General features: G+C 30.8%; 3 protein-coding genes across 4 annotated transcripts; 2 read left to right on the top strand and 1 right to left on the bottom strand.

Moving 5' to 3' along the window:
* The first annotated feature begins 894 nt into the window (after positions 1-894).
* LOC126656658 (small GTPase LIP1) lies at positions 895-7,234 on the top strand. 2 transcript variants are annotated; one of them, XM_050351268.2, is made up of 7 exons: positions 895-1,405; positions 2,267-2,358; positions 2,454-2,595; positions 3,274-3,578; positions 6,478-6,531; positions 6,621-6,751; positions 6,855-6,994. In XM_050351268.2, the coding sequence occupies exons 1-7, from the start codon at positions 1,315-1,317 to the stop codon at positions 6,859-6,861; spliced, it is 822 nt and encodes a 273-aa protein (XP_050207225.1). In that variant the 5' UTR covers positions 895-1,314; the 3' UTR covers positions 6,862-6,994. The 2 variants fall into 2 exon arrangements, with proteins under 2 accessions (XP_050207225.1, XP_050207224.1); XM_050351267.2 differs by having other exon boundaries at positions 899-1,405; positions 6,847-7,234.
* A 1,334-nt stretch (positions 7,235-8,568) lies between these two features.
* Positions 8,569-12,129, bottom strand: LOC126657515 (uncharacterized). The gene is made up of 2 exons (XM_050352219.2): positions 11,827-12,129; positions 8,569-8,894 (listed from the first exon to the last, which is right to left on the bottom strand). Exons 1-2 carry the CDS (start codon positions 12,072-12,074, stop codon positions 8,723-8,725), a joined length of 420 nt encoding a protein of 139 aa, XP_050208176.1. The 5' UTR covers positions 12,075-12,129; the 3' UTR covers positions 8,569-8,722.
* An 11,826-nt stretch (positions 12,130-23,955) lies between these two features.
* Positions 23,956-25,649, top strand: LOC126654889 (alkane hydroxylase MAH1-like). The gene has a single exon (XM_050348888.1). It carries the CDS (start codon positions 23,974-23,976, stop codon positions 25,471-25,473), a length of 1,500 nt encoding a protein of 499 aa, XP_050204845.1. The 5' UTR covers positions 23,956-23,973; the 3' UTR covers positions 25,474-25,649.
* Positions 25,650-27,646: the final 1,997 nt, after the last annotated feature.

The raw sequence follows: 27,646 nt of genomic DNA, 5'->3' as shown, positions 1-27,646 counted from the left end.
CGGGTTAATTACGTATAAAATCACGACCTTTGCACTGATTCATGAAAAAAAACATGACTTTTAAAACGTGACAATTAAAGACACAACCTTTCATTTATTTTAAATTCAATACTAGGGGTGTTTTCACTGATGTGGCAAGACACGTGGCAGTCCCATTGAGTGTTCAAGTCGTCAATATTTCACCGAAAAATATTCCAAATGTTTATTTGAAAATAAACGAAAGGTTGTGCCTCCAATTGCCATATTTTAAAAGTTATGCTCTTTTCGTAAACCAGTATAAAGATCGTAATTTTATATGTAACTAACCTTAAAAATTATAATTTATTCTAATTACTCATAAATAATTCTAATTAAACTAATCTTAATTAACCTAAATTCTAAATGGATAAATTCATAGGTTTTTATTTTCCTTCACTATCACCGTCTCTCCTCCTCCACCACCTAAAATTCACCGTCTGGTCCTCTATCTCAGTCTGTTTTTCTTGAAGACTGACCATGCGTCTGCTAATTTGGACATTTTTGATACTTTGTTACAAGTTGAGGGGTAAATTGATCTTTTGTTCATAACTTATACTCCCTCCGTCCCACTTAAGAAGGGACATAGCCCTTATGCACATATATTAAGAAAATAATAATTACTCTTGGCTTTTCTTATTTTACCCCTATTAATTATTGTCTTGTAATTTGTGTGTAGAGTATTAACTTTAATTATAGAAAGAGAAATGAGGGTATAAGAGAGAATTCCTTATAAAATGGCACAAAAATCATGAATTGGCCTTCTTAAGTGGGACAAAAAAAATTGAGATATGTCCCTTCTTAAACGGGACGGAGGGAGTATTTTAAAACGGTCAAATTGCTAGTTAAGTCCTCAAATTAACATGCCAAAAAATACAACCGCGTGGCGAACACTTTCCAACGGCGGTGGGCACCATTTTTAACATTCTCCCATATTTCAGTAATAAACTCTCTACTAATCATCTCCAATTCAAATCGCATTTCATTTCTACGCATTATTTCTCTTACACAATCAATCACTTCTCAAACCCCAATTTTTCTAACCTTACTGTTCAGATCTCTCAACCGAGCTCTTCAAGATAATAGCAGTTCTTGGTATATTCGGTTTAAGCTTAGATCTTGGTTGGATTCCATTGTGATATGGATGTTGGATTGAATTGGAGAGTACCCATTTGGAGATTATGTTGAGTGTTGTTGATGGGACTTGATTGGTGTGATAATAAGTTACTGTATTTTGCTGATTCATTTGGAGTTGTGGAGCGTTTTTTCTGATTGTTTTGGTTACTGGAGTAAAAGAAAATGTTTTGGCGGGACCGTGAGAGGGACATTAAGGACCAGAATGGCGGTCCCCCCTGCGGGCAGGTTCGTGTTCTTGTTGTTGGTGATTCAGGTATTTTTTGGTGTCGATTCAATTGGGTTTCAGTTTATTTTTGAGTTTGCTTTTGGTTTGTAAATTGTAATCCTGTTCATGCTTGTAGGATGGTTATAGCTTAATTATGTACTGTGTAAAAATGTATGGAATATGAGATGATCCATTTGTAGATAGAAACATGTAGGATAAGTTCACTAATGCTAGATGATGGTTTTGTTCTACTGAAAAGAAGTATCGTTTGTTACCGGTAATCTTATCATAGATAATTATTTATGAAGTGTAGAATTCATATTGACTGTGTTAATAGTCTTTAGAGGGACATAGAGGGTTAATGGGCTCTGATAGAAGATGGTAGATTATCTATGACATCTTAGGCAGCACGGACACGGACACGGCAATTGGACACGGACACAGAAAAACAGAGTTATTTTGAGGTTTCCTATGTCAAAAATGAAGTTTCTTGTCCGAAACGTCAAGTGTCCGAAATGCCTGTGTCCAAAACATTTCCGAAATGGAATACTTTAATTGAATGAATTGTCTATGCTACCTAGATGAGATCACGTGATGGTGAAGATTTATACTCTGTACATCATTTACATGGAATTATTAATCTGAGGAGAATTAAAAGGCAGCGTGTTTTGCTGTAGAATCAGGCAATATACAGAATGGTTATTTATTCAATTTTCAATGGGCCAACAATTTGCAAGTCTAAGACATCTTCTATAATCATGATATAGAAGCACGATCGCTGTGATAATTATTACATGTTTTTTCCTTTGTTACTTATGCTTGAATGTATAAATGTATTTTGTTTTGTTCCTCATATTGTGTTCCAACGTATGAAATTTAACTTTAGTTTCTAAACTTAATGCTAACTAGGTGTTGGGAAAACTTCTCTTGTTCATCTGATCGTTAAAGGTTCTTCTACTGCTCGCCCTTCCCAGACAATTGGATGTACAGTTGGTGTGAAGGTAGATTCAGAATTTAACTTTTTATTTGATGGTAGTTGGGGAACGGGTTTGGGGGTTGATGTCTTCCTTAAGTACTTACTGTTGTTTCTGTGCAGCACATTGCTTATGGTAGTTCTGGTAGTTCTTCCAACAGCATTAAGGGTGATGCTGAGAGAGATTTCTTTGTCGAACTATGGGATGTGTCAGGTCATGATCGATATAAAGATTGCCGATCTCTGTTCTACTCTCAAATAAATGGTAAGTGCTGATTTTGTTTTACTCTCCAACTTCAAGTTATTTTGCAGAACTTACATTAGAAACCTTCTTCTTTTAATCATTCCCCAATTCAACTTTGTTAAGAGTTTCCTCTGTTGTGACAGTGGTTGCATCACTTCCATATGGGTTATGGGAGTTTCCAAATAGAACAGAGTTTTTTGATGTTCTCATGCTTGGGACCACCTAACTATTAGTCTTTTGAAAATTATTCCCGCCGTCGGATGTCCTATTCTTTTCCTGCAAGTGCCATCACTTATGAAGTTGTGCTCACTTTCTAACTTATTGAGATTAGATGTAGAAAATGTTTCTGTGTATTTTTTCAATAGCTTACTTTAGAAGATAGTTACGAGAGTTCTTCCTTGTTTTACATGAAGTGTGTTAATAAATCATCCATTCAGTTTGGTGTTTAATCTTTTTATCGTCAACGGAGGAAGTTACATTTCATAAAGTGTTTGGAACGCAAGCAGCTAAACGTTTTCTACTTCTCTTTCCCTTTTATTGGTAAAATAATATTACTTTAACTTTTGTTACAATGACCCTTGGAGTCCATGCCCCTTCTCGAAAGCAATTAGCCACTTTTTGTAAGAACTATTGTGATGCACCCCTTTGCAAGATTTTCCATCTACTACTATTACTTACTATTTATTTAATATTCGTCAGGGGTTATTTTTGTCCATGATCTCTCACAGAGAAGGACAAAAACAAGCTTGCAAAAATGGGCAACAGAGATTGCTGCAAATGGGTCATTTTCAGCTCCTCTTGGTTCTGGGAGTTCAGGCGGTATTCCAGTTCCATATATTGTTATTGGGAACAAAGCTGATGTTGCAGCAAAAGAGGGAACAAAAGGAAGTAGTGGCAATCTTGTTGATGTAGCTCGCCAGTGGGTCGAAAAACAAGGGTTGCTTCCATCCAGTGAGGAACTTCCATTAACCGAGAGTTTTCCTGGCAGTGGAGGCCTTATTGCAGTGAGCATCTAAACTTAATTATTAACTTGGTTTCTTTTATTTTTGATTGATTAGTAGTATTCATTAGTATCAAAGTGTGTGTGTTTTTGCGCGTCAATTTCTGGATGATGTATTAATTTGTTAGGTATTATTGTTTGAAGCAAGTTAATGCCTAAGTTTCTTTCTGATGTCGACTTTTTTTATCTTTTTCTGATGGTTTTGGTGTTTGTTCAATTTACTTGACCTGATTGTCAACTCAAGAGATCTTGTATGCAAAACAAAAAGTGCTAGAAAATCTTAAAAAGCCATAGGTCCCCAATTTTTAAGGAATCCCATTGCATACTAGATCTCCAACTGTAGGACTACCAATCCACGGTCACCTGATTAGTATGCTTTTCTCTATGTTTTCATCAATTGCTCAGAATTTCTTATATTTTATCTTCATTTTGGCTGCTGTGTTTGGCATTCCTCATACATTGGTCGAACAACTATGGAGGAGTTCATTTTGTTTAACCCGGCTGTTCGACTTAAGTCAACTGAACCCTAATTCCAATTTACCTGGGTGGCATTGGCAATTTTGATCATTTTAGTCCATTATACTTGTGTAGAGGGCTATCTCTGCAGAAAGGCTCAGAGCTGCTAAATCCTGTTTTACAACATTTAACTCCAGCTTAGTTCTGTCGTTTAAATTCTCGTCTTGGTTCATCTTTAGGACTAGTAATTTTATTGATTAATAAAATTAATGTCTCAACTATCTCAAAAAAAAGAAGAAGCAGAAGAACATGTTTCCTTAGGAATTCTACTAACATCTTCCTATCTTCTCTGCATATTGTGTCATGTCGATTTCCCACTTATCTCCTTTGTTTCTTAAGTTACTCTGAATTTTGTGTTGAAATACACATATGATCCATTTGTTTTAGGTCACATATGCTGACTCTTGCTATAGGATTATCAATTGTGGCAGTTCATTGGGAATTGCAATGCTATATCTCGTACAAGAAAGAAAACATGATGTAGGATTTCTTTCTTCGCATGGGATGAAAATATCAGTCATTCAGGATCTATTAATCATAATTGTTTCTGTATTAGATGAAGTAAGTCTAACTGATTTCAGGCATTGTTGTAATGTGGACTGAAGAGGGACACATCAGGGAACATCGTAGTACAGTTTTTTTATTTGAGGAGATTTTGAGGTGCAAGTTATCCCATGGTTTAATCTTGTTAGGATTTGATTTTTATTTGCAAGATTTTTGTCATTTCGTCTTCTCCCTGTGTTTATTCTCTTTATGTCTCATTACATTAGCATCTTCAAATTCTACCATTCTCCTTTCTCTTTATGCAGCTAGGGAGTCTTGCAGTTCATGTTATCCTTTTCCTTCTCTCTCCTTTTGTCTTTCTACTTACTTTTACTGAGGGTGTTGGACTCCTTTGTCTGCATCATCTCTGGTCTTTTCCTTCTGTTGCTTTTACTCATTGAATTTTGATATGGGAGAAATAAACATGAGTAGATGAAATACAAGAGAGTAAGGGAGGCCTACATAGACAGTTCAGGCAATCATAGTTGTCATTTTTTAGCCATGTAAGTAGAAGAACCTTCTTATGTTGTAATTTGGAGGGATCTATGTTGCATGGAGACGGAAACAGGAAATGTTAAAATGAAAAACAGTGAAACAGTATATTTTTGCAAGAGTGGGTTATAATGTAAAATTTTGAAGTTTCAAAACTGTTGCCTAAAATAGAAATGAAATTCCGAAACATAAGACTCAACTTGACAAATTTGTGTGCAACATAGGGATGGATGACTAGGAAAAAACACTATCAACAGTCTTTAGGGAACCTAATCTTTGTTCAAACTGCATCTTATGCCCTTTGATACATTTAACTTTATTAAAGTAAGGTAAGTTACAAAGCCACTTTAGGTTTGACCTCAAAAACGCTATAATCTCTACCACTTCAAAATCTTCAAATTAACTCCTAGTCTCCTACTGCAATCAGGGATAGTGCGTTATTTTGATTTATCAAAGACAACTCAATGACTTCAGTTCCATAAAAATATAAATTTCAGGGACTATCTTGCAATTTAATTCCATAGGCGAAAGCTTGTAGTGCTGTGCAAAGTACATACCTTTATAATCAAAGACTGAAATGTATCAGTATAATGAATCTTTCAGATAAATTTTCTATTATTGTAATAATGGTAATGGAGAACCAAAGTGTCTGGTAAGGACAACTTTCAATGGGGCTTCAGTAAACTTTCTCAAAAATAATTTAGCATTTTTTCTGAAAACAAATAGGATATTTATATCCTGGAGTCTATTGCAAGTCATTGATATATGGTATTTCTTTTTGTTGAAGAATGTAGATGGTGTTGTGAATGCGAGAAATGTGACACGTTAATGGATCATTAATCTTGTTATCCTGAAAGTTATTGAGATTAATGCTCTTTGGATTACTTCTGAATGTTTCAAAAATCTAATTTATTAGTCATTGGCGTGTAGGTAATGGATTTTGCAAATTTAGATATAGTTTGGTCACTGGTACAGAAAAACAAATTCATGATGTTTTTACGTACACTGTCTGTTATAGAAGATGCTTAAGCCTTTTTTGCAAGTTTCTTGTGATGGAAACACTTTTCGTTTCTTCTATTTGTATGTTTCTTTTATCTGGATTCGGTCTTTGACAAATGTCAAATACTCTTGTTAAGAAAACTATGGGTCTATTATGTTTGAAACTTCTTTATTTTACGTGTAATTTTGAGAATAAGGTGGGCTTTAGTATCTAGATTCTAGAATATATCTATTTCGGCTGATGACGCTGGAGTAATATCTATATCTATTATGTTGGATTTAAGCTAATTAAATCTGTGGTCAACCAATTCCTAAACATGTTCTGAATATGACTGCCTGTTTTATTTGCACAGGCTGCTAAAGAAGCAAGATACGACAAGGAAGCTTTGACAAAGTTTTTTCGTACAGTCCGTACTCACATTTCTTATTTTACTTCTCTGTATGTTGTGTTAATTTCATACTGATATGCTGACTTTAATTGGACTGCTTTATTCAGTTGATCCGGAGAAGATACTTTTCCGATGAGCTAACTGCACCAAGTCCATGGGCTGCTTCTCCTGTTCAGAGACCTGTCCAGCGTTTGGATGAGAATATAAGTGACGAAGATCCGTTCTACAAAAGTACACGGTATGTGACGTCAAATATCTACCTTATGGACCGTGCTTTGCTGATACGGTATGTGATCGTTGAACATTCACAATTTTGTATTCTGATAATTGCAGTTTAACAGGTGGTGATTCATACAAATACAACATGCTTCCTCCTCTGCCTGCTCAACGCAATCTCACACCACCTCCGACTCTGTATCCCCAACAACCAGTTTCAGTCACCGAGAGTTACAGCTTTCCGAGATTTTCCCTTAGTGATATCCAAGAAATAAACAATAGTGCCAGATCAAAGCGCTTGGATATTAATGTGTGACGATCTTTGCCTCAGATTGCTGCTGCACAGACTGCCATTCAATGTTTGTATTCTTTCCTTGCTATTTTGTTTGTGAACCTATCCGCCCGATTCTTTTCAATATACGGCTGTAAGGGGTTTTGGGTTACAGTTGAATCACATAATACATGTATATTGATTGATTGATTAATGCAACCATTTTCACTGAAATGATCTCACTCTTATGAAAATAGAAGCTTGATCTGTTTTATAGTGAAATTATAGATGTTCACCATTTGGTTATCTAACGTTACATTGAATGTCCTATAATGTGAAATATGAGATAAGATGTTAATAAGCAGAATTTTATGCCTATATAAGTTAGGGATAATTACTAAAATTCCATTGTAATTAGGTAAAACTAACTAAGTTCTCGCGTTTGATCAAACCTCTATTAACACCTCTGTTCCGTCTTTTAAAAGTTCAAAAGTGTCTAATTCATGCAACAAACAAATGAAGGGTTAGACATATCGGAAGGATTAATAGTAAAAAAATAAGTAATAATTAATTATAGATTTGTATTATAAATGTATTTATTTACTTGTTATAAATATTACATGACATAATCTTGTATGATATAAACACTTATTTAATTGTCAAAAGCGATGCCATATTGCTCCTTAAACTTATTTTTCTTTTAAAAAAAATCTTTAAACCATAAAAAAATAAAAGGGTTGCTTAGGCTAACTCCAACAATTGATACTAAAAAAAATTAAAAGATATTAAAATACATTTATTTAAAAACATAGATTAAATTATATTTCTCTTATTTATACTTTCAGGTATTATTAATCTTCATATTGTTATTAATTTTTATATCGTTGGTGTTTTCTAAAGCATTGTCGAAATTGATGGTTTTTTTATGGCCTAATGTCTTAAAAAACCCCGACCTTTCAGCCCCTTTTCAATCATACCCTGACGTTGAAAATTTGTCAATTTTACCCTATTTTGCATTTTTGTGTTTCAATTGTACCCTGAAAAATTAAATTAACGTCTTTTGCACTTGGAAATTTGTTTAAAACATTCTCCATGTCTCGCATATATTAATTGTATATTTTTAAAATTTATTTAAATTTAGTTAAATTAATTAAGAATTTAAATTAGTGTTCATTTGATTATTGGTTTTAGTTAGTTTTTAAAAATAAAGAACTTATTTGTACTTTTTTGAATGAAAAAGAATTTAATTTCATGTTTAGACTTAATTAATTGAATGATTTCATCATTTAAGTAAAAAAATGAACAAAAATTAAAATATTGGGGTACAATTGAAAACGGAAAATTCAAAAGTGGGTAAAATTGGCAAATTTTCAACGTCAGGGTGGAATTGAAAAAAAAATTAAAGGTGAGGGGTTTTTGAGTGATTAGGCCTTTTTTTATTACATGTTCAAATTTGGACTATATTGAGCATAACTATTTAAACTATATTAAAATAAAATGTAACAAATGTTCATATTGAAATTCATAATAAAATAAAAGAAAGTAAATAAAGGGAAATAGTATAACATCAGTAACATCATTCTTCGCATTATTTTCAACTGACATGACTGGAAATCATATAATAATATGATATAATGCTCTAAAATACAAATTTTTTTGCCAGAGCCCTAAAATACAATTAAAAAGCCAGAAAAATTAAAAATTAAAAATTAGATTAATTTTTTAGAGCTCATCATCATTTGATAATTTATCTTTGACCTTGTGAACTGCTTCTCCTACAACTTTGGCAGCCGATTTAGCAGATTCTTCTGCCGTTGTTTTGCCCACTTCAAAGGTTTTGCCCGCTGCCTCCTTCATCCCTTCTCCACTTATATCTCCACCTTCACCTCTGAAACTGATCCAAACAAATTCAAATCACATTTTTATATGATTTTTCCATTTTTTTAGTGTCATTATATTCCCATGAACATCAGTAATTGTAAGAATAACTGACGGATAATAAATAAATAAAATAATTTTACTCGAAAAGAAAAAGTATAATAAATATAGAATTCGAACTGTTATTTTGACTTTTTGCAAATCTAATCAAAATATCTATTCTTTTTTAAAATATCACATTTGACATCATGTCACATGATATTTTAATGTTTCTTTTTTTGATAATCAGTAAAGAAAAGCGCAATTGAATTCACGACCTAAGCAGTTTGCTGCCCAACGTTTATACCATTTTAGATCAATTACTAGAATTAAAGCGCTAGTATATTTTTTTGGATTGGGATTCTCTCAAGTTCAAATGAACTTGAGGGGGTCATGTTCACGATTTACACCGTTCATTTAGTAATGAACGGTGTAGATTAATTTGATTAAAATTATGCTTTTTTGATCTACGCCGTTCATTTTGTAATAAACGGTGTAGATCGTGAACATGACCCCTCAAGTTTATTTTGAACTTGAGGGAATCCCAATCCTATTTTTTTATATAAAATTATGAAACAAAAAAAATTAAATTAGTGGTGTCTTGTCTGATTTTTGTTAGGTTTAATTGCACCAAAAATTACAAATTTTTGTGTGTTTTTGGTATTGAACATAATTTTTTTGGCATATTTAACATTATCTATTATTTTATGGCATATTTAACACGGTTGTGTTTTTTTTTTTGAAAAATAGTGTCATTTTACATTGAAAACGGCGTCGTTTTACATCTAAAACAGTCTCGCAGTCTTATAAGCCAAAATGTGATATATAATGTTAAATATGTAAGAAAAAAGATTATGTTAAATACCAAAACACGCGAAAGTTGGTGATTTTTGGTGCCATTAGACCTTTTCATTGTTAGTGTTTTATATTTTTAAAAATGTTTCGACTCACTAGTGTGCCAATATATAAAAGAGGAAATTAGGCCCTGCACTGTGTCAGCCCATTTTAATTTGACTAATACGGTTTGTTTAGTCCGTTTTGACAAATACTTTAACACTTTGTAGACATAATTTTATATTCTGAAATTACGGTTTCAATTTATTTTGCTCCACTGCTTAATTAATTAGATACATGAGAAGACAAAGAACACGCCGCGCTAGGAAGCCAAAGAAGGAAGCAGTTCCATCGCTGCTAAAAGTAGAAGACTTAGAGATTTTAGATCTGAGAGGATTTTGGTTAATGACGCACGAAGAAATGGCGGTGGTGGTGCAAAGTTTGTTTCTTGAAAGTAAACAGGTGGCGGTGTAAAGTTTGGTTCTTGAAAATAAGCAGGTGGTGGCGGCGGTGGAAACTAATTCAAAAACCTATTTGGTTAATTTGATTATGTTGTGAATGATCCAAGGGAGGAAGGGAAGTGTGAAAGATAATGAATTGTTCAATTATCTTTCTAATTTATAGGTTTCAAAATAATATTTATATGCAGCCATAAATAGGAATTATAATTGCAGTTATGTAATGTTTAGGAGCCTACAAATTGTTATGCTTGATAATGGACAATGTTATTTGGATGGTAATTTTCAACCTCGACTGAAATTTTCCATTTTTATTTTTCACAAATCGCCTTTATTAGCGATCAATGCATGAAGATCCTAACTTGGCCACATGTTTGACATTCAAATTAACTGAAGTTGTACATATTCAAAACGATATAAATTTTAAAAGTTGATATATAAATTTTTATATTATTAACTAAAGTTGTATATAGCTTTAAATTTTTATATTATTTTCTATTTATAAATTTTAAGAGTTGATTTATATTTTAGTAAAAACGATAGTAAACTGTTAGTCTATAGTTAGTAAATTAATCTATCTTTTAGTAAGCTGATAGAAAACTGTTAGTAAACCGTTAATAAATTAACTATACTTTATATTTGATAGATTAACTATATTTAAAAAAAATATATTAAACTGTTAATAAACGTATGGTAAATTAACTTATTTTATAGTAAACTGATAGTAAAGGGTTAATAAATTAACTATACGGTTAAAAAATAAATTAATAGTAAATTTGATTTTTAAGTAAACTGTTAGTAAACATTTAGTAAATTGATAGCAAACTTTTTGTTAGTAAACCGATAGGAGATTTACCGTATTTTTATAAATAAAAACCGTCAGCAAAACTGTTAGTAAACTGTTAGTAAATTTTTTGTTTGTAAACTGTTGATAAACTATTAGTAACCCGATAGTAAACTTACTAATTTTTTAAAATAAAAAACCGTATTTTTCAACTCAAAAAGTGTAATTTTGCAACTTTTAAAAGTCAAACCGTAAAAATCAATCTAAACTGGTCAAACCGTATTTTTCAAAATATTTATACACAGTATGGGTATTTTTGAAAAACTCTCTATATAGAAATAAGAGGAATTGGCAAAACAAATACCAATGTTTCACTTTTTTTTGCGATTTAAGCCTAACATTTAAAACATTACGAAAGAAATCTCAACCTTTCTATTTCTTACATCTTATAGCCCAAACCGTTTTTCGGACGTTATTTGCATATGTGACAGTCATATTATTAGCTTATTAAATCGCAACGTTTTAAATTTTTCCAAATAAAATTCCAATATTTTGTATTTTTGCACTCTGTATTCTAAAAAAGATGACAAAATTATTTATCTTAAAAATAAAGATAATTTTTTTAAAAAAATTATATTTCTTTAATAAATGGAAATATAAAAAAACTTCCGTCAAATTCATCAATCAATGCTATAGAAAAAAATCGCTAGTAAAATTTAAAATACGTTATAATTATCGAATTAAAAAAGCTTGATTAGATTAGATAGAAAGCAAAATAAAATAAAATAGGACCATTATAGCACAAGAAAATAAAGGTAAATTAACGTTCTTACTCTAAATTTGGAGGAAAAAATTGCAATTGATAGTCATGAATAACGGCTTTGATTTTATCCCAAGAATTCTTATGAGATTTCCTCAATGTAGTAAGAGTATCCATTGCCATCTTTATAAGTGGTGGTTTCCCTTCAAGGTCTTCTGCAACGTGTTGGCCTCCTTCTCCCACTACTAATATAATTTGAAGAGAGACATTTATCAGTAAGAAAATAAACCATCTCATATTTCTTCCATATTTACTATCCATATGATCAGTAAAAATATTTAATTTGCAGGATTATTTGTGAAAAAAAAGAAGAAGAGTACACATATTGCACTAAATTAATTTGGTTTTGCACTTATGGTGGTTAATTTTGACAATTTTTACCCACGAGTCGGAGTAGTATCTTTCTTTTAGGAGTTGTGATTTTGAACTATTCAAACTTCTTTTTAGTGAAAATATTACGTGTATCTGTCTTCATAACATTTACATAAGGATTAATTACTCAAAACTCCTCCACCTTTATCCCCTTTTGTAAATATTATCCTGACGTAGGAATCTGTCCAATTTTACCATAATTTGCCCTTTTATGTTTCAATTGTACTCCAAAGCATTAAATTAACCTCTTTTCACTTATAAAAAAAGTTTAAAATAATTTATTATTTTTTATATTATTAATAATATTAGAATCTAATTAAAATACAGACTAAAAATGATAGATTGTTTTAAACTTTTTTTCTAAGTGAAAAAAATGTCAATTTAATACTTTGGGATACAATTGAAACATAAAAGGACAAATTAGGGTGAAATTGGAGAAATACCTACGTCAAAGTATATTTGCAAAAGTGGTTAAAGGCGGGGGAGTTTTAAATGATTATGCCTTTACATAAGTAGAAAGATGGGATGGACAGAGGCAGATCTAGGAAGAGCTCATGGTGGGCAGTTGACCACCTTATTATTTTAAACCTTTGAAAAATATGAATATTTAGTTTTATAGTATAGTTTTTTCGTTTTAAATTTTTTACTGTTGACTACCTCAAAATTTATCTTTTATTATTTTGGCTATCATATAAATTTTCAGTACAATCTTACCGGCCTTAACAAAATTTTGTGGGTCCGCCACTGGAGATGGATAGTTAAAATTGCAATAACAATCTTTAATCTTTGTTTCAAATAAGCACTTTTTTAAAGCCGGAAGTTATAGCCACTTTCATCCTGAACTTGAGAGCTAATAGTCTTGCCATCTCTGCATTGGCTGCTATTGCAATTAGGGGTATGCAAGAACCGACCGAAACCGCTTTTTCAAACCAAACTGAATTGAAATATAAATTTTGTTCGCTTTTTATTTATAGAAAAAAGGTCAAATACCCCCCTAATGTTTAGCCTATGGGTGAAGTAGGTTCCAAACGTTCGGAAAGGTGCAACGAGGATCCTCACATTTTGAAAACGTATCACATTACCCCTTCACGCTAATAGTCCCGTTGATAACTTTTGAATAATATTTGAAGAGTTTAAAGGGATTTAAAATGTAATTGAATATATTTGAATTGTTCAAATAAATTCACGAGCAGACAAATAAAATAGTTCTAAAGGAATTTTAAATATATTTTTTATATTATTAATACAAAAGTTCAAAAAAATAAGTGGGAGTATAAATGACATATAACTTAAAAATGAATAAATTTTAGAAAGAGTTCCAAAATATTCTTAAATTATTTAAAAGTTAAAAATGTTAAAAGATGTATAAGCTATAGAATTATAAAAAACTCATGACCGTGTGACAAAGTGAGCCGCCCCTGAACCTAATAAGATATATGCTTTGATAGGTTTATATGAATTATGCCCATGTGATGGGTATGTTGGCGCAGCGGAACACAAGGGTTTGAATTATATTTTAATTTAAAATCGAAATTCCAACAATCCGGATCAATAAATTGATCATTATTAATAACAAATGGATTGTCGTATCATTTAATAATTAAAGCACGCATCTAGAAATCGTAAGAAGAATACATATGTCAATTATTCTTGTAGTCTCAAAAGTACGGCGACCTCAATCTTGTCCAGACGAATATGCGTCCGATTGAATCTTCACCTTGAAGTAATCTGTAAGAGTTCCTCTTGCCGAGCAACCCTATGCTCAAATTCTCGCCGCAATTACGTTTTTACTCGGATGTATGAAAAAATTCACCAAGCTTTTCTGTGATTAGCAACTACTTGAACTCCTTTAACTATAGCTTTCTTTCTCTACAATTTGGTGTTGTAGTATGTTGTGTGTGGTGTAGAGAATGAGCAAAGACAAGCTCTATTTATAAGCTAGAGTTTGTGTTAAAATGCCAACACCTCACATGCTAAAGCGTCACACACCAGGCAAAATTGTTGTCACCACATGACACCTTGCATAGAATGACATCATATATGTGACATCACATTTATAACATCACATATATGATATCACATATATGACATAAGCTCATGACCTTATTTTATGACATAATCACATTACATCATCACATGACATCATCACCATGACATTATCTAATAACTAATCACATTAACTTGGATAAATATAATTAGATTCCTATTAATTTATAGTTATTTTTTTATTTTAGATTACTTTCCAAGATATGCTAGTATCTATATGAAACACTTTTCTTATATTAAATAATTAAATCTCATTAATTATTAATTCTCGTATACCGTGAGTGACGTCTAGCAACATATCACGACTCCCAAATAGAGATGAATGTTTCGATGCATTCTTTATAAACCAATGTTCATAATTACCGTACACTCAAAATTCCCTTCACCTAAGATTATGATCTCGACTAGTGTCAAGGTTAAATCAAACACTAGTTGTCATGATCATATGACCTCATCTTTTAGTTCTTATTCTTGATAAATATGACTTTCCTCGGAAACAACTTTCTAAGCCATATAAACCTGCGCAGATTTTATCATCCATCAAGAACAATTCGAGATAATATAGAATCTTATCTCCGTCCATCCGGAGTGATGAATCTTCTCTAGGTTAAACCCCCATCTCCATTTTTGGATTCATTATATGTTTATAGCAAGATCTAGGGTTAGTTAGGCTTGCTACAGGTTTTTGAGCTCACACTCATTTTTTAGCGTTAGTCACGGTCCCCATATTTGGATCATGGCAATAACGATGAAATTTTCATAAATAATCTAATCCTGTGAAGGTCGACACGACAAGAAGGTGCAAAACATTTCTCCCTACCAGGTTTTGGCACTTTTGTTCGTTAAGCAACACTAACGGTGCTCGAGTATCCTATTTTCTTATACGATCACGAATATCAAAACTTTACAACCTTATGTAAAAAAAATTCAAATGAGATTATTTTTGATCCCTTAAAAATCCTAGGTTGTCTAGTTTATTTCTTATAAACAATTTACATTACTAAAAAAACAGCCATTTATCGACGGATTTTTCTGTCGCTGCAGTCGCTATATATTTGGTCGTAAACAAAATTTGTGACGGGTCAAAAAAATTTGCGACAGTTTTTAAAAATTTAGCGACGGATTTAGGAACAGATTTAAATCCGTCCCTAATTTTTAAAAATAAAAAAATAAAAAATAATTTTTTTAATTAAAATCGTAAAATGAAATATCATTTAAACGTTCGTCCACCATCAACAACCCACCTGCGGTAGTCCACACACTGTCACCCACTCAATATTTTTGCAGACTTCCCAACTTCCTAATAGGTCACCCATCCTCCCATTACTCCACCATATCTCTTTAACCTTATAGTTCCCCGCGCATAACTCCATTTTAACCAACTCATATTTTTGTTATATATCTATGTGTTTTATGGTTAAATATAACTAAAAAGAATAAATATTTACTCTCACATTTTATTCCCGCATTCTAAATTCATTATTTTTCATAATAATTATTTTTATATAAAATGTATTGCAACATAATAATTAATTTTGTTACAAAATTAATTTTTTCATAAATATTCTTTTTAAACAATTTAAAAAAATATTATTTTTAAATAATTATTTCAATATACTTTTTTAAAAATAGTTTAATAATAAATATTTATTTTTTTAATAATTTTTTATATAAAAATAATTAATATTTATTTTTTAAATAAATAATTTTTTTTTTAAAAATAAGCATGTTTTCAAATATTTTTTTAATTAATTAAATTTTAGCAACAGATTATAAAATCCGTTGCTAAACTCGTCTCTAAAATTGACGAGAATTATTTCGCCAATTTTGAATCCGTCACTAAATCCGTCATTAAAATTGACGGGAAAAATCGGTCGCTTATCCCGCCAATAATTTGATGAGATTAGCGACATATTTAAAATCCATCGCTAAAAGCAGAATTTCTAGTAGTGTTAAAATAATTAGAAATCTCATAGTATTTCAAAATCTTCACTTAATCCAAAGGGGTAAGAATTACAAGTAAGCGCTTTTGCTCTCGGTGCATATTTTCTCCGGTTCTTCGCATAATTTTCCGCTATATCTCAATTTTGATCCTTAATGATTCTAATTGACTTGAAACTTGTGAAATAGACCTGTATTGTACCTGAAACGCTTAACATACAAATACTAGTATAATTATGTTTGAAAGAAAGCAACAAATGCAAGAATAACTTATCAAAATACATATCAATCATGGGAGTAATTCTACTCATATCACTCTCCTCCTAATTATCATATAATATTTTAAATAAATTATTTAATTAAGTATTATGGTAATATTTTTATAAGAATACCATTTTAGTCAATAAAAGTGTAGAAAGGGCCTAGTTGTGGTCTAAAGTTCTACTCTCTCTGTCCCATTTAAACAATCCCTTTGTCTTTTTTATTTGTGTTCCATTCAAAAAGTCTCATTGTACTTCTTTAACATAAATTCTCGTTATTTTCCTTTATTTTATCTTAATAGTAAAACACATTAACAAGAAGTTCCAAAGCACATTAATAAGGGTAAAGCAAGAAATTATTATTTTCTTCTTCTTAATATGTGTGAACAATAAATGGGATGAAGAGAGTAATTTTCTTCAATCTCTAAGGTTCTTGGATTAATTTGATTTCTTGAATTATCTATGATTTCTTTAAATTTTTATGGATAGTTTGCGATAATTACGACTCAGTTCTTTTAAATTTATCGCTACATGTCAATCTAGTCCTTTGAATTTTATTAATTGGATCAATAACTCGTTACCCAAACATATTTTTTCAAAAAATCATCATTAAATGTTTCATATCCCAATTGCTTTTTTCACTATTCAAAAAAGAGGTGTCGACATGACTGATAAAATTTGGTTTTTTAATTTGGCGCTTAAGTTTGGTCTCTAAGCCTTTGACAATCAATTGTAAAAATAACTTCGCAATCTAATTTTTCAAATATGATTGGATTAAGAGAGCAAAATACATGGATCTTAAATTGTTATCACTAAAATAAGATGGTAGAAGAGAAAGTTTGTTATTAATCACTGAGGTACGAATCATATGATTGCAAATAAATTTACCCAATGACTACTTTCAAATTCTGTTTAGAGACACACTAAAAATATGCATTTTGAAGATAGCTCAAAATTATTAATTTATGCCCATTTATACATGTATTTGACATTTTTAAAAGTGCTTAGTAGACTTCTATATATATATAAGACAATAAAATTTGTCTTTTTTAAGATAATATGAACTAATTACAAAAACTCTAGCTAATGGCCTAGTCATTTTCGTCGTTGCCAAATTGGTACATGATTCGCCAAATTGGTACATGTAAGGAATCATGTTGCATATGACCATCTTTACTCATTGCCTGAAAACAACGAATTACCAACAAATTTTATAGACGGATTTTAAATCTGTCATAAATTTTTAATTAGCGACGAATTTGTCCATCACTAAGTTACCAACGTAATAGCAATTCGTCGCTAACTAAGCGGGAAACTTTCCGTCAAAAATTATCTATTGCTATTTTGGGGGGAAATGAGACGCAAAAATTTACAGACAGATCCGTTGCTATTTTGGCGGGAAACAGGGCCCAAATATTTTGACAAAAAGTTTAGCAACGATTGCAAAATTTGTTGATAATTAGCTACAAATTTTTATCTCCGTCGCTAATTAGCTACGGCTTTTAATTTTTTTTGCTAATTTTAAAATTCGTAGCTAATTAGCAACGGATTTTCAAATTTATAGCTAATTATTTAAAAATAATAATTTTAAAGTAATTTATTTAAAAAAATATATAATAAATTAATTAATTTAAAAAAAATTATTTATTTAAAAAATTAATTGATTAAAAACAATAATTATTAAAAAATAGTTACTTAAAAAATAATTGTTTAAAAAATAATTATTTAAAAAAAATGATTATTTTAAAAAATTTGTTTTAAAAATTATTATTTAAATAAATAAGCACTTTTAAAAAATAATTATTATAAAAACACTAGATTAATCAAGACACTTATATGACAATCCGCTAAAGAAAAATTTAATAGTTTTATGCGCGCCTTATTGTTATGATGAAAATATTCATGAATATTTCTAACAACGGAGTGGAAAACTGTAAGATAATTTTCAAAATAATAGTTACCTTTCTCGAATTGTTGTCTAATTAAAAGTTCTTCTCCAATTACAATTCTAATGTGATGGACTTTAGATTGAATCTAAATAAAAATTAAAATTAAAATTTTGGTCCTCTCTTCTTCTATATAATGATTTTGAACCATCATAAATATATTATTTACAAAAGACATAATCAAAAAATATATAAACAAAGAGAGAGAAGTCTCAATTTTTATAAAAAAAGTTTTTCACATTTTTAATTACAGATCCCTTTTTTTATATATAATTTATATGTGATTATCAATGTGGCCCAAAAATTTAAAATTCATGTAAATTAACTTACATGGTATATTTTGATTAAACATTGTGATCACTTCGTATATTATTAAACAACAACTTTTGAGATAAGTGAAAAAAAATAGGCCAAACATATATTTAGGTCCCTGCACTATTACTCTTTTTCAACTTAAGTCCCCGAATTATAAAACGTTCAAAATAAGTCCCTACACTATTAAAAATATCTATTTTAAGTCCCTATCATTGCGCAAGTTAACGGAATGTGGATGACGTTAACAATTACATATCAAAAATGCTATTTTGGTCTATGCGCTATCATTGTTTTCCAAATTGAGTCCTTACACTATTAGAAACATCAATTTTAAGTCTTTTTATCACATAATTTAAATAATATTAGATGCTAATTGCAAAGGTTTTAGCAAAGTAGCTTGGGTTGATGTTTGCTTACCGTTCTCTTCTGGAGGCCTTAATATTACCTCTCTGCGTATAAAAAATGATAGCCTTTTAATGAAATGGATTTGGAAGCTTTTGGAGGGAAACAAGCATTCAAATTCTTTTTGGTTTGTAGTAGTTACAAACAGCTCTTCCATATGTGCCTGGACTGATCTGGATCAAGTTAATATTCTTCATCTGTCTCATATATGGAAAGGTATTTACAAATCTTGCATCAAACATCAAGATTTATGGAACTGTTTCAAGGGTTCGGTTTCTATGATTTTGGGGAATGGCTCAGACATTCGGTTTTGGAAAGATTGCTGGACTTCAGCTCCTCTCCAAATCTTATTTCCAGATTTGTTTAAACTTAGCAGGAAGAAGAATGATGTTGTTGCTTCTTTTTTTGATAATGATCAGCAGATTTATTCGCATTTTATATGGAACCGGAGGCTTAGGGTGGGCGAACAGGTCCGGTTATCCTCCATGTTGCTTCAGCTGCCTTTGATCACAACTCTGCATTCCCCCGACCTTCTGCTGTGGAGAGGCAAAACTGGTTCATTTTCAGCAGCTTCCTTACGCCAGATGTTCCTCAGGTCTGTATCTTCTTTTTCTGCTACTTCTTTTCTGGTTCAGCGTGTTTGGAAAGAAGTCATGCCTCCTAGGATTCAGTTCTTCATTTGGTTATTAGCGAGGGATCGCATTTCTTCGAATGCTTCCTTATTCCGGAGAGGGGTCTTGAGCTTGGATCAGTCATTTTGCCTTTTGTATGGTGAAGAAGAAACAAGTATCCATATAATTCTCCATTGCCGCTTTGCATGGAATTTTTGGTCTTGTTTCTTAGATAAATGCAATATTTGTTGGGTTTCTCCGCAGTCTACTGAGATTTTTTTCGTGGATTGGCTATCTCTTTCGAATGGTAATCATCGTAACCTTTGGAAACTGTTTTGGTTCTTTGGGGTTTGGCATCTCTGGAAAGCAAGAAACAAAAGGACCTTTGATGAAGTTTTGTTGGATATTCATTCCTTGGTTTTCTTGACTATATGCAAGGCAACGGATTTTTACAAGTCGTACAACTCGGGATTCCCTTATTCCGGAAATGATGTGTTCCGATGTGTTGATTTTTTCTGTTTTAACAATTAATGTTTTAGTGTATTTTTTGTTTGCCTTTTGCCTTCCACTCATTTGTGGTTGAGCTAATCCATCTATCATTTACCAAAAAAAAAATTTAAATAATATTAATAAAATTTTTATTTTATTTTCTTTTTTAATGTTATTAAATTTTTTTAGCATTTCCAAAGCTAGAATCATCTCCGATCATTAATAAAAATTTTTCATTTTAATTTAAAATTTTAATTATTTAAAATTTATTAATTTAATTAAATAAAAATAATTTTTAATTTTTTACAATTAATTTTTAATTTTTATAAAAAATTAAATATATTAAAAAACTGTTCGTGTACCTCGCAATCTTTAAAATATCATATTTTTAAAAATATTTATTTTAATTTAAATAAATAAATTTATTTTGAATTAATTTATTTTGAATAATTAAAAATTTAAGTTAGATTTATAGTGTAAGGACTCAAATGGCAAAAAAATTATAGTGTAGGGACTCAAAATTTTAATTTCATAAATTTTAACTACAACCAATTTCAGAGTCAAGTTTTTGTATCTCACTCTCTAACGGAATGACACGAAGGGACTTAAATCAGAGATTTTTAATAGTGCAGAGACTTATTTTAAATGTTTTATAGTTCAGGGAGTTAAGTTGGAAAAAAATGATAGTGCAGGGACCAAAATATATGTTTGGCCAAAAAAATAGGTGCATGGAATGTGCAAAGAATTGCATGCATAACGAACTTGGTCCATTGTTATGGGCAATGTGTCTTTTATAAAAGGAATTAGGTGCATGGAATGGATTGATCAAGCGGATGAAATTATTGTATAGTTATTAGGTAAGCAATACATAACTAAGTGGTGCAGACGAGTTATTAGCCATCATGTTCTTCCGTAACAAACTAAACTATGCTCTTTTTATGGGTTTCACATGCAATGCAAATGGACTAGCTTTGCAGTCAACAATGAGTCCTCATTTATTTAAATTCAATCCTATTATACTTCCTCGATGAGGTTGAACCATATATATATATATTGGCACCAAAATTATTCCGTATTTCAAATTATAAACTCTTAATAATTTATTTTATACTAAAATTATAAATCGATTGAAGTGTAAGATTTATTTTAGGCTTAAATCTAGTATTTAAAAATTACAAATCTTAAATTTTGACAATATTAAACATTAACTTTCAAATTTTTGCAATTGAAAACATCGAGCGATTTTCAATTAGAAAATTGCTGATGTAAACTCCGGAACAATGTATATTTTGGTGGCTATATAAACATTTTTTTAACAAAAAATATTTGGTATTTCGAATGGTAAAAAAAGAAAAAAGGGTCAAATAGGCCTTTAACGTTTAGCCTTTAGGTCAAGTAGGCCCTCAACGTTCGGAAAGGGTCAAATAAGCCCCTAACGTTTTTAAATTGTATTACCTAAGCCCTTTGTAGGGTCACCGAAAACCATAACGTTTGTTAAATCGTATCAACGAGGACCCTTCAGAAGAGCTTAGATGATACAATGTAAATACGTAACGGTCCTCGTTGCACCTTTCTGAACGTTGAGGGCCTACTTCACCCATAGGCTAAACGTGAGGCTTATTTGATTTTTTTTCCTAAAAAAAATTCAAATTCCAAACTAGATATTTTTATGTACTAATTTAACACCGTCACTACTTGCATAGACGGTCGAGAGGTGACGATTTCAAGTTCAGGGACCTCAAGTACCATAATTTTTATATAAAAACCGCAAATCAAAAACTCACCAAGTGCAGAAACCTGAAAATGAATTTGGCCAAAAAAATTAAAAGTTCATTATAGATTATTTTTTGAAGCATTTCAATTTTATGGATGTGACAATATTAAATTTTTTGTAGCAATGCTTACTCATCTTCTAACCTAATTCCGCCTCAGGAAATGTCCTTATCCTATCCATCATGCAGAAAGTCGGTTAGAGTTCAATTCGAGCATGGAGCGAGATGGTGTTATATCCAATTTTTATAAACATAAAAAATTTATGTGTTAGTTTTAAATAATTTCCTTAAACGAAAGTATGTATTTTAAGTCTCTGTTACGAATTGTAAGAACAATAATCAATATTTGATTGAATGATTATTTTAAATGTACAAAACTATATGCATATAAAATAAAATCGAATTTATATTAAAAAAATAATATTTTATTAGGATTTAACGATGGAATATTTTATATTTTGATACAGATACGGATACTACCAAACGTTTCAAATTAATGGCTCGACTAATTCAGACTTGAGTTTAAAAATGAACACAGATGGGGCTTATTGTTTGCTTACCGGAATTGGTAATGCATGTGGAATTATTTGGATATTTAACTCTATAGATAACTAGACTTTTTTTAAATTACAGAAATGTCACTCAACGAACTTTTCTTACAAAATAGTCATTGAACTATACTTTTTGTTATAAAAAAATTTCTATTGTTACAAAAAAAAACATTAAACTTTTCATTAATTATAAAAAAGTCATTGAGTTATAACTTTTATTACAAAAAGGTCATTAAACTATGTCCTTTTATGTCATCGATTAGTGATGATTATTTAGTCGGATTTTATATGTATGAGTTTCCGCCTCCTAGCCTGATACCTTGGATTTGTATGATATTATGGTATTTTTGACAATAAGAGCATTCAGCTTTATTTTTGTTTAGACTATTGCCAGTTCTCCTCGTACTAAAAAATTGTTAAAATTCTCTTATAAGATTTTTTAAGCTATTCCATGTTTAGAGCTCGAATTCAAGACCATTGAACGATGAAAAAGCTTTCATCACTTCTTTCCAACTCTATCTATAATTTTATTTTTTTAACATATTCAACATTGATAATAGAAAAAAATATATGTTGACAATATATTTAATTGGTTGAGAAATTTTTAGATAGACTCAGTCCACCACGTCATCCATGGACTAAACCTATCACATAATGACATTTTATTAAAATGATGGGCAGTCTTGTAAATTCGTTTATTACTTATTTAAACATTTGAATAATAATATTACAAGATTGCCATCATTTTAATGACGTGTCATTATGTGATTTGTTTAGTCCATGGATGACATGATGGACTGAGTCTACTTATGAATTTATCTGGTTGGTGATATATTTTAGAGAAAATTACTGTGAGGCCCCTATATTTATCATAATTTACATTTTGATATCTCTTATTTGAAAATAAAATGATTCGGTACTTCACTTTTATTTCCGTTAACAATTAGGGGATTCTTTAATTAATTCCGTCAACAATTCAGAACACACTTTCAAACGATTTTGTATATCATTTTCAATTTTCGAAACCATTTGATACCTCATTTTCAAACGATTTGTTATCTCATTTTTAATTACATTAATAATTTGGTATCAAAATTTAACAAAACCCCCTAATTATTTACATAATTACAAGGGAGATATCAAATTTTTTAATTTTAAAATAAAAAATAACAAACTGTAAATTATGACAAATGTGGAAGGCTTAGAATAATTTTTTTATATATTTATCATGATTAATTCTTCAACCGAAGGATTAATTCTTTCTGTACATAATCATTTCGCATCTCTTCGTCCAAACAAAATGAAATCACATCATTTAATTTATAACAAACACAAAGTAACTGTTAGTTGAATTCATAAATTCACGTCCAATTAATTTTTATCTGAAGACTATATATAGAGTGCAATTGCAAGAGAACTTAAAGCAACAAATTTAAAATACACAGTACAGAAAAAATGGCCTCTATATGCCTTTTTGAAATTTTCCTAGCCGTTATAGCCTTTGTCATTCTTCGTTATCTCTTAAAAACTGACGGCCAGCCGATAAATTGGCCGATCGTCGGAATGCTACCGGATTCAATCTTCAACTTTCACCGCATTCACGACAGGATTACGGAAATTCTGGAGCAAGATGGTCTCACATTTTTGTACAAAGGACCTTGGTTTTCCCATGTCAAGATGTTATTAACAGTGGATCCAGCAAATATTCACTATATTATGAGCTCCAATTTCTCAAATTTCCCGAAAGGCTCCGAATTCTCTAAGATATTTCACATTCTTGGAGATGGGATTTTCAATTCGGATTACGAGTCTTGGAAGAATCAAAGAAAACTTGCGCAGGCATTGATTAGTCACCGGAGATTTCACCAGTTCTTGGTGAAAACTTGTCGGAATATGGTGGAGAAAGGGCTTGTTCCTGTTCTTGAACATGTAGCTGATCAAAAATGTGTGTTAGACTTGCAAGATTTGTTTCAAAGGTTTACATTTGATATCACATGCGAATTGGTTACCGGAATTAACCCGAAATGCCTATCGGTCGACTTTCCGCAAGTCGATTTTTCGAAAGCCATGGATGATGCTGAGGAAGCTTTATTTTATCGGCATTTGTGGCCAGAATTTTCTTGGAAGTTACAAAGCTGGCTAGGGTTTGGTCCTGAATGGAAAATGCAAAAAGCTCAGGGTGTTCTTCACGACGTGACAGCCGAATATATAGCAAGAAAACGAGAAGAACTCAAGAAACAGTCCGGTTCGGAACAAATCAGAGACGAAGGAGTTGATTTATTAACATCATACATGAGTAACGAAGCCGAAATTAACGGTGCAAAACCGGATGATAAGTTCCTAAGAGACACAATACTAAATTTCTTACTAGCAGGAAGAGACACAACCAGCTCTGCCCTAACTTGGTTTTTCTGGAACATTTCCAAGAATCCAAAAATACTATCCAAGATAAGAGAAGAAATCAAAGAAAAATGCTCCGTATTCGACCCGAAAGAGCTAAACAGTCTGGTTTATCTTCACGGAGCTTTATGTGAATCATTAAGGCTATACCCACCAGTTCCATTTCAGCACAAAGCTCCATTTCGAGAAGACACACTGCCAAGCGGACACAGAGTCAAACCAGACACAAAAATAGCAATTTGCATGTATTCAATGGGGAGAATGGCGTCAATATGGGGCGAAGATTGCTTAGAATTCAAGCCAGAGAGATGGATTAGTGAAGGAGGTAAGATTAAACATGAACCATCATACAAATTCTTAGTATTTAATGCAGGACCAAGGACTTGTCTTGGGAAGGAAATTGCATTCACTCAAATGAAGGCGGTTGCAGCTAAAATACTGCATAGCTATAATTTTGAATTAGTTGAAGGACATAATGTTTCTCCAGCTAGCAACTCCATAATTCTGCACATGAAATACGGCCTACGAGTCAGAGTGAGCAGGAGATGGGTTTGAAATTAATTTGATGCATTCAATGTGCTATATATATGTCATTGTTTCAGTATATGTGCATGTTTCTTTAATTGTATTTTGTGTTCTATTTAAATTACTAGTCTATACTTATCGATGTACTACAGAGAAAAAAGGATAATTATAATTTATAAACAAAATAGAATGATCACTTGTTTAAATATTTTACTTTTTAAGTTGCTTTATCAATGAATGATAGTCTATTTTCAGAAAGGCTAAGCCCATCTAGAGACCCTTGTACTATATCATTTTTATTCAAAAAACCCTTTACTATTTTTTTGTTCTTCAGGTCCCTGTACTTGGCAAAATTCCGATTTTTAGGTCCTTTTGAGGGACTAGAGGAACAAAAAAATTGTAAGTAAAGGGACTGGAAAAAATCAAAAAAGGACCTAAAAATCAAAAATTATGTAAGTAGAGGGACTTGAATAACAAAAAAACAGTACAGGAGCTTTTTGAACAAAAATACTATAGTACAAGAGTCTCTATATGGGTTTAGCCTTTCAGAAACACTTTTGTTGTATTTTTGTAGGCATGGGAGAGAATATATAGACCTTTGAATCTAGCAGTTTATGAGTTATGAGTTATGAATTGTCTTTAATAATTACTCAACCACTGGCATAATTGGTACGCTTCTAAGTCTCCTTCTCTCCAACTTTCCCCTCTAACCCTAGTGGTACACCTATCGCTGGCCTTAGATGAAATGAGGTCCTAAACTGCGTAAGTGGTCAAACATATATAAATTATATATGTAAATAAATACATTAAAATAAATACATGAAAAGTTCAACATATAATTATAATTTTAAAATATTAAAATTCTGAATTAATAATTTTAAGACAGAATAATTAATTAGAAATAAGAGTTTGGAAAATAAATAATGGAGTTAAATAATATATAAGACATTTTAAGAAACATATAAGGTGAAGTATATCTATAGAAAAATGTTTAAAAACCACAAACTTTATTAAGATAATATTCATTAAAAATTATATTGATTTAAAGAATTGGAAAAATTAAGTCCCTTTAATAGATTTTCACATTATAAACCTGTTAAGATTGGATGCCATTTAAAACAAATTATGTTGACATTTTATGATTTATTAAGATATTTTAAACTTTTATTTATGACTTACGAATGTTATTAATTATGTGTGCATAAAATATTTTTTGAGGCCCTAATATTTTTGAGGTACTAGGCCTAAGCTTTAGTGGCCTAACCCTAGGACCGGTCTGCATTGCTAATTTCATTAGGGAGGTAATTTTGGCCAATATGTTTCCAAAATCACCTTCATGCCCTCCATTTTTTCTACTTTTTTATGGATTTTTTTTTCTCTTCATAGAGAACTATACAAGATTTCTTATCTTGGTATTTCGCGCTACGAGATTGTTTGGTGGTCCTTCGTCTAAAAATCTTCCACAACAGGTGTTTCGCTGAAATTCAAAATTTTTAACATCTCCCTTTGAAAGATTAGTTTACAAATTAATTTTTATAACTTAAACAATACTTCTTTAGATTTATTATAAATTTTAGGTTTTTATTATTTTTGTTGCAATTTTATATTTGTAAATTGTGTTCATTTTATCTAGATTTATTTTTAAATTTAGTTTTTATAGAATTGTATTTTGGATGACACAGTTATTGTCGAGTAGCCTTAATATTCTGTAATTTCTAACCCGTTTATTATGGTTAGAATTAAGACTTTTGTGTTTGAATTTTATAAAATCATATTTTTGGCAAAAAATTAAATAAATAAGTTGAATATAAAATTACATAAAATTACGTAAAATAATGAACAAATTTTTATGAGATCTCCCACATTTGTTATAATTCACAGTTTAATTTCTCTTATTTAAAAATATGTGATCATTAACTTTTATTTCCTTCTACAGTTTAGTCTCTTGTTCATTTTTGATGTTAGTCAATGGAGTCAAAGGGTTTAAGGGTAAATTAATTTTCAAACATGAGAAACAAAATAGTCGATAGAACCAAAAATGAGAGACGAAATCGTTGAGAGAAATAAAACTTGAGGACCAGTCGCGCTGAGTCGGTTGACTAACACTAAAAATAGACGGAAAGACTAAATTGTTAACAGAAACAAAAATGAGGGACCATATCATTTAATTTTCAAATAAGAGAATTTAAATTGTTAATTATGA

This window comes from Mercurialis annua, linkage group LG7 (genome assembly GCF_937616625.2).
Source record: "Mercurialis annua linkage group LG7, ddMerAnnu1.2, whole genome shotgun sequence".
Lineage (NCBI taxonomy): Eukaryota > Viridiplantae > Streptophyta > Magnoliopsida > Malpighiales > Euphorbiaceae > Mercurialis > Mercurialis annua.
This window is presented reverse-complemented; position numbering and strand designations above follow the sequence as displayed.

What these genes read in the sequence shown, in the direction of transcription:
- LOC126654889 (XM_050348888.1), top strand. Translation starts at nt 23,974, where the DNA reads ATGGCCTCTATATGCCTTTTTGAAATTTTCCTAGCCGTTATAGCCTTT.
- LOC126657515 (XM_050352219.2), bottom strand. Translation starts at nt 12,074, where the DNA reads ATGGATAGTAAATATGGAAGAAATATGAGATGGTTTATTTTCTTACTG. An exon ending in TTTTTTCCTCCAAATTTAGA is followed by an intron (nt 8,895 to 11,826) that starts GTAAGAACGTTA and finishes TGTTTGGATCAG; the next exon opens with TTTCAGAGGTGAAGGTGGAG.
- LOC126656658 (XM_050351267.2), top strand. Translation starts at nt 1,315, where the DNA reads ATGTTTTGGCGGGACCGTGAGAGGGACATTAAGGACCAGAATGGCGGT. An exon ending in TGACAAAGTTTTTTCGTACA is followed by an intron (nt 6,532 to 6,620) that starts GTCCGTACTCAC and finishes TGCTTTATTCAG; the next exon opens with TTGATCCGGAGAAGATACTT. An exon ending in CCGTTCTACAAAAGTACACG is followed by an intron (nt 6,752 to 6,846) that starts GTATGTGACGTC and finishes TGATAATTGCAG; the next exon opens with TTTAACAGGTGGTGATTCAT.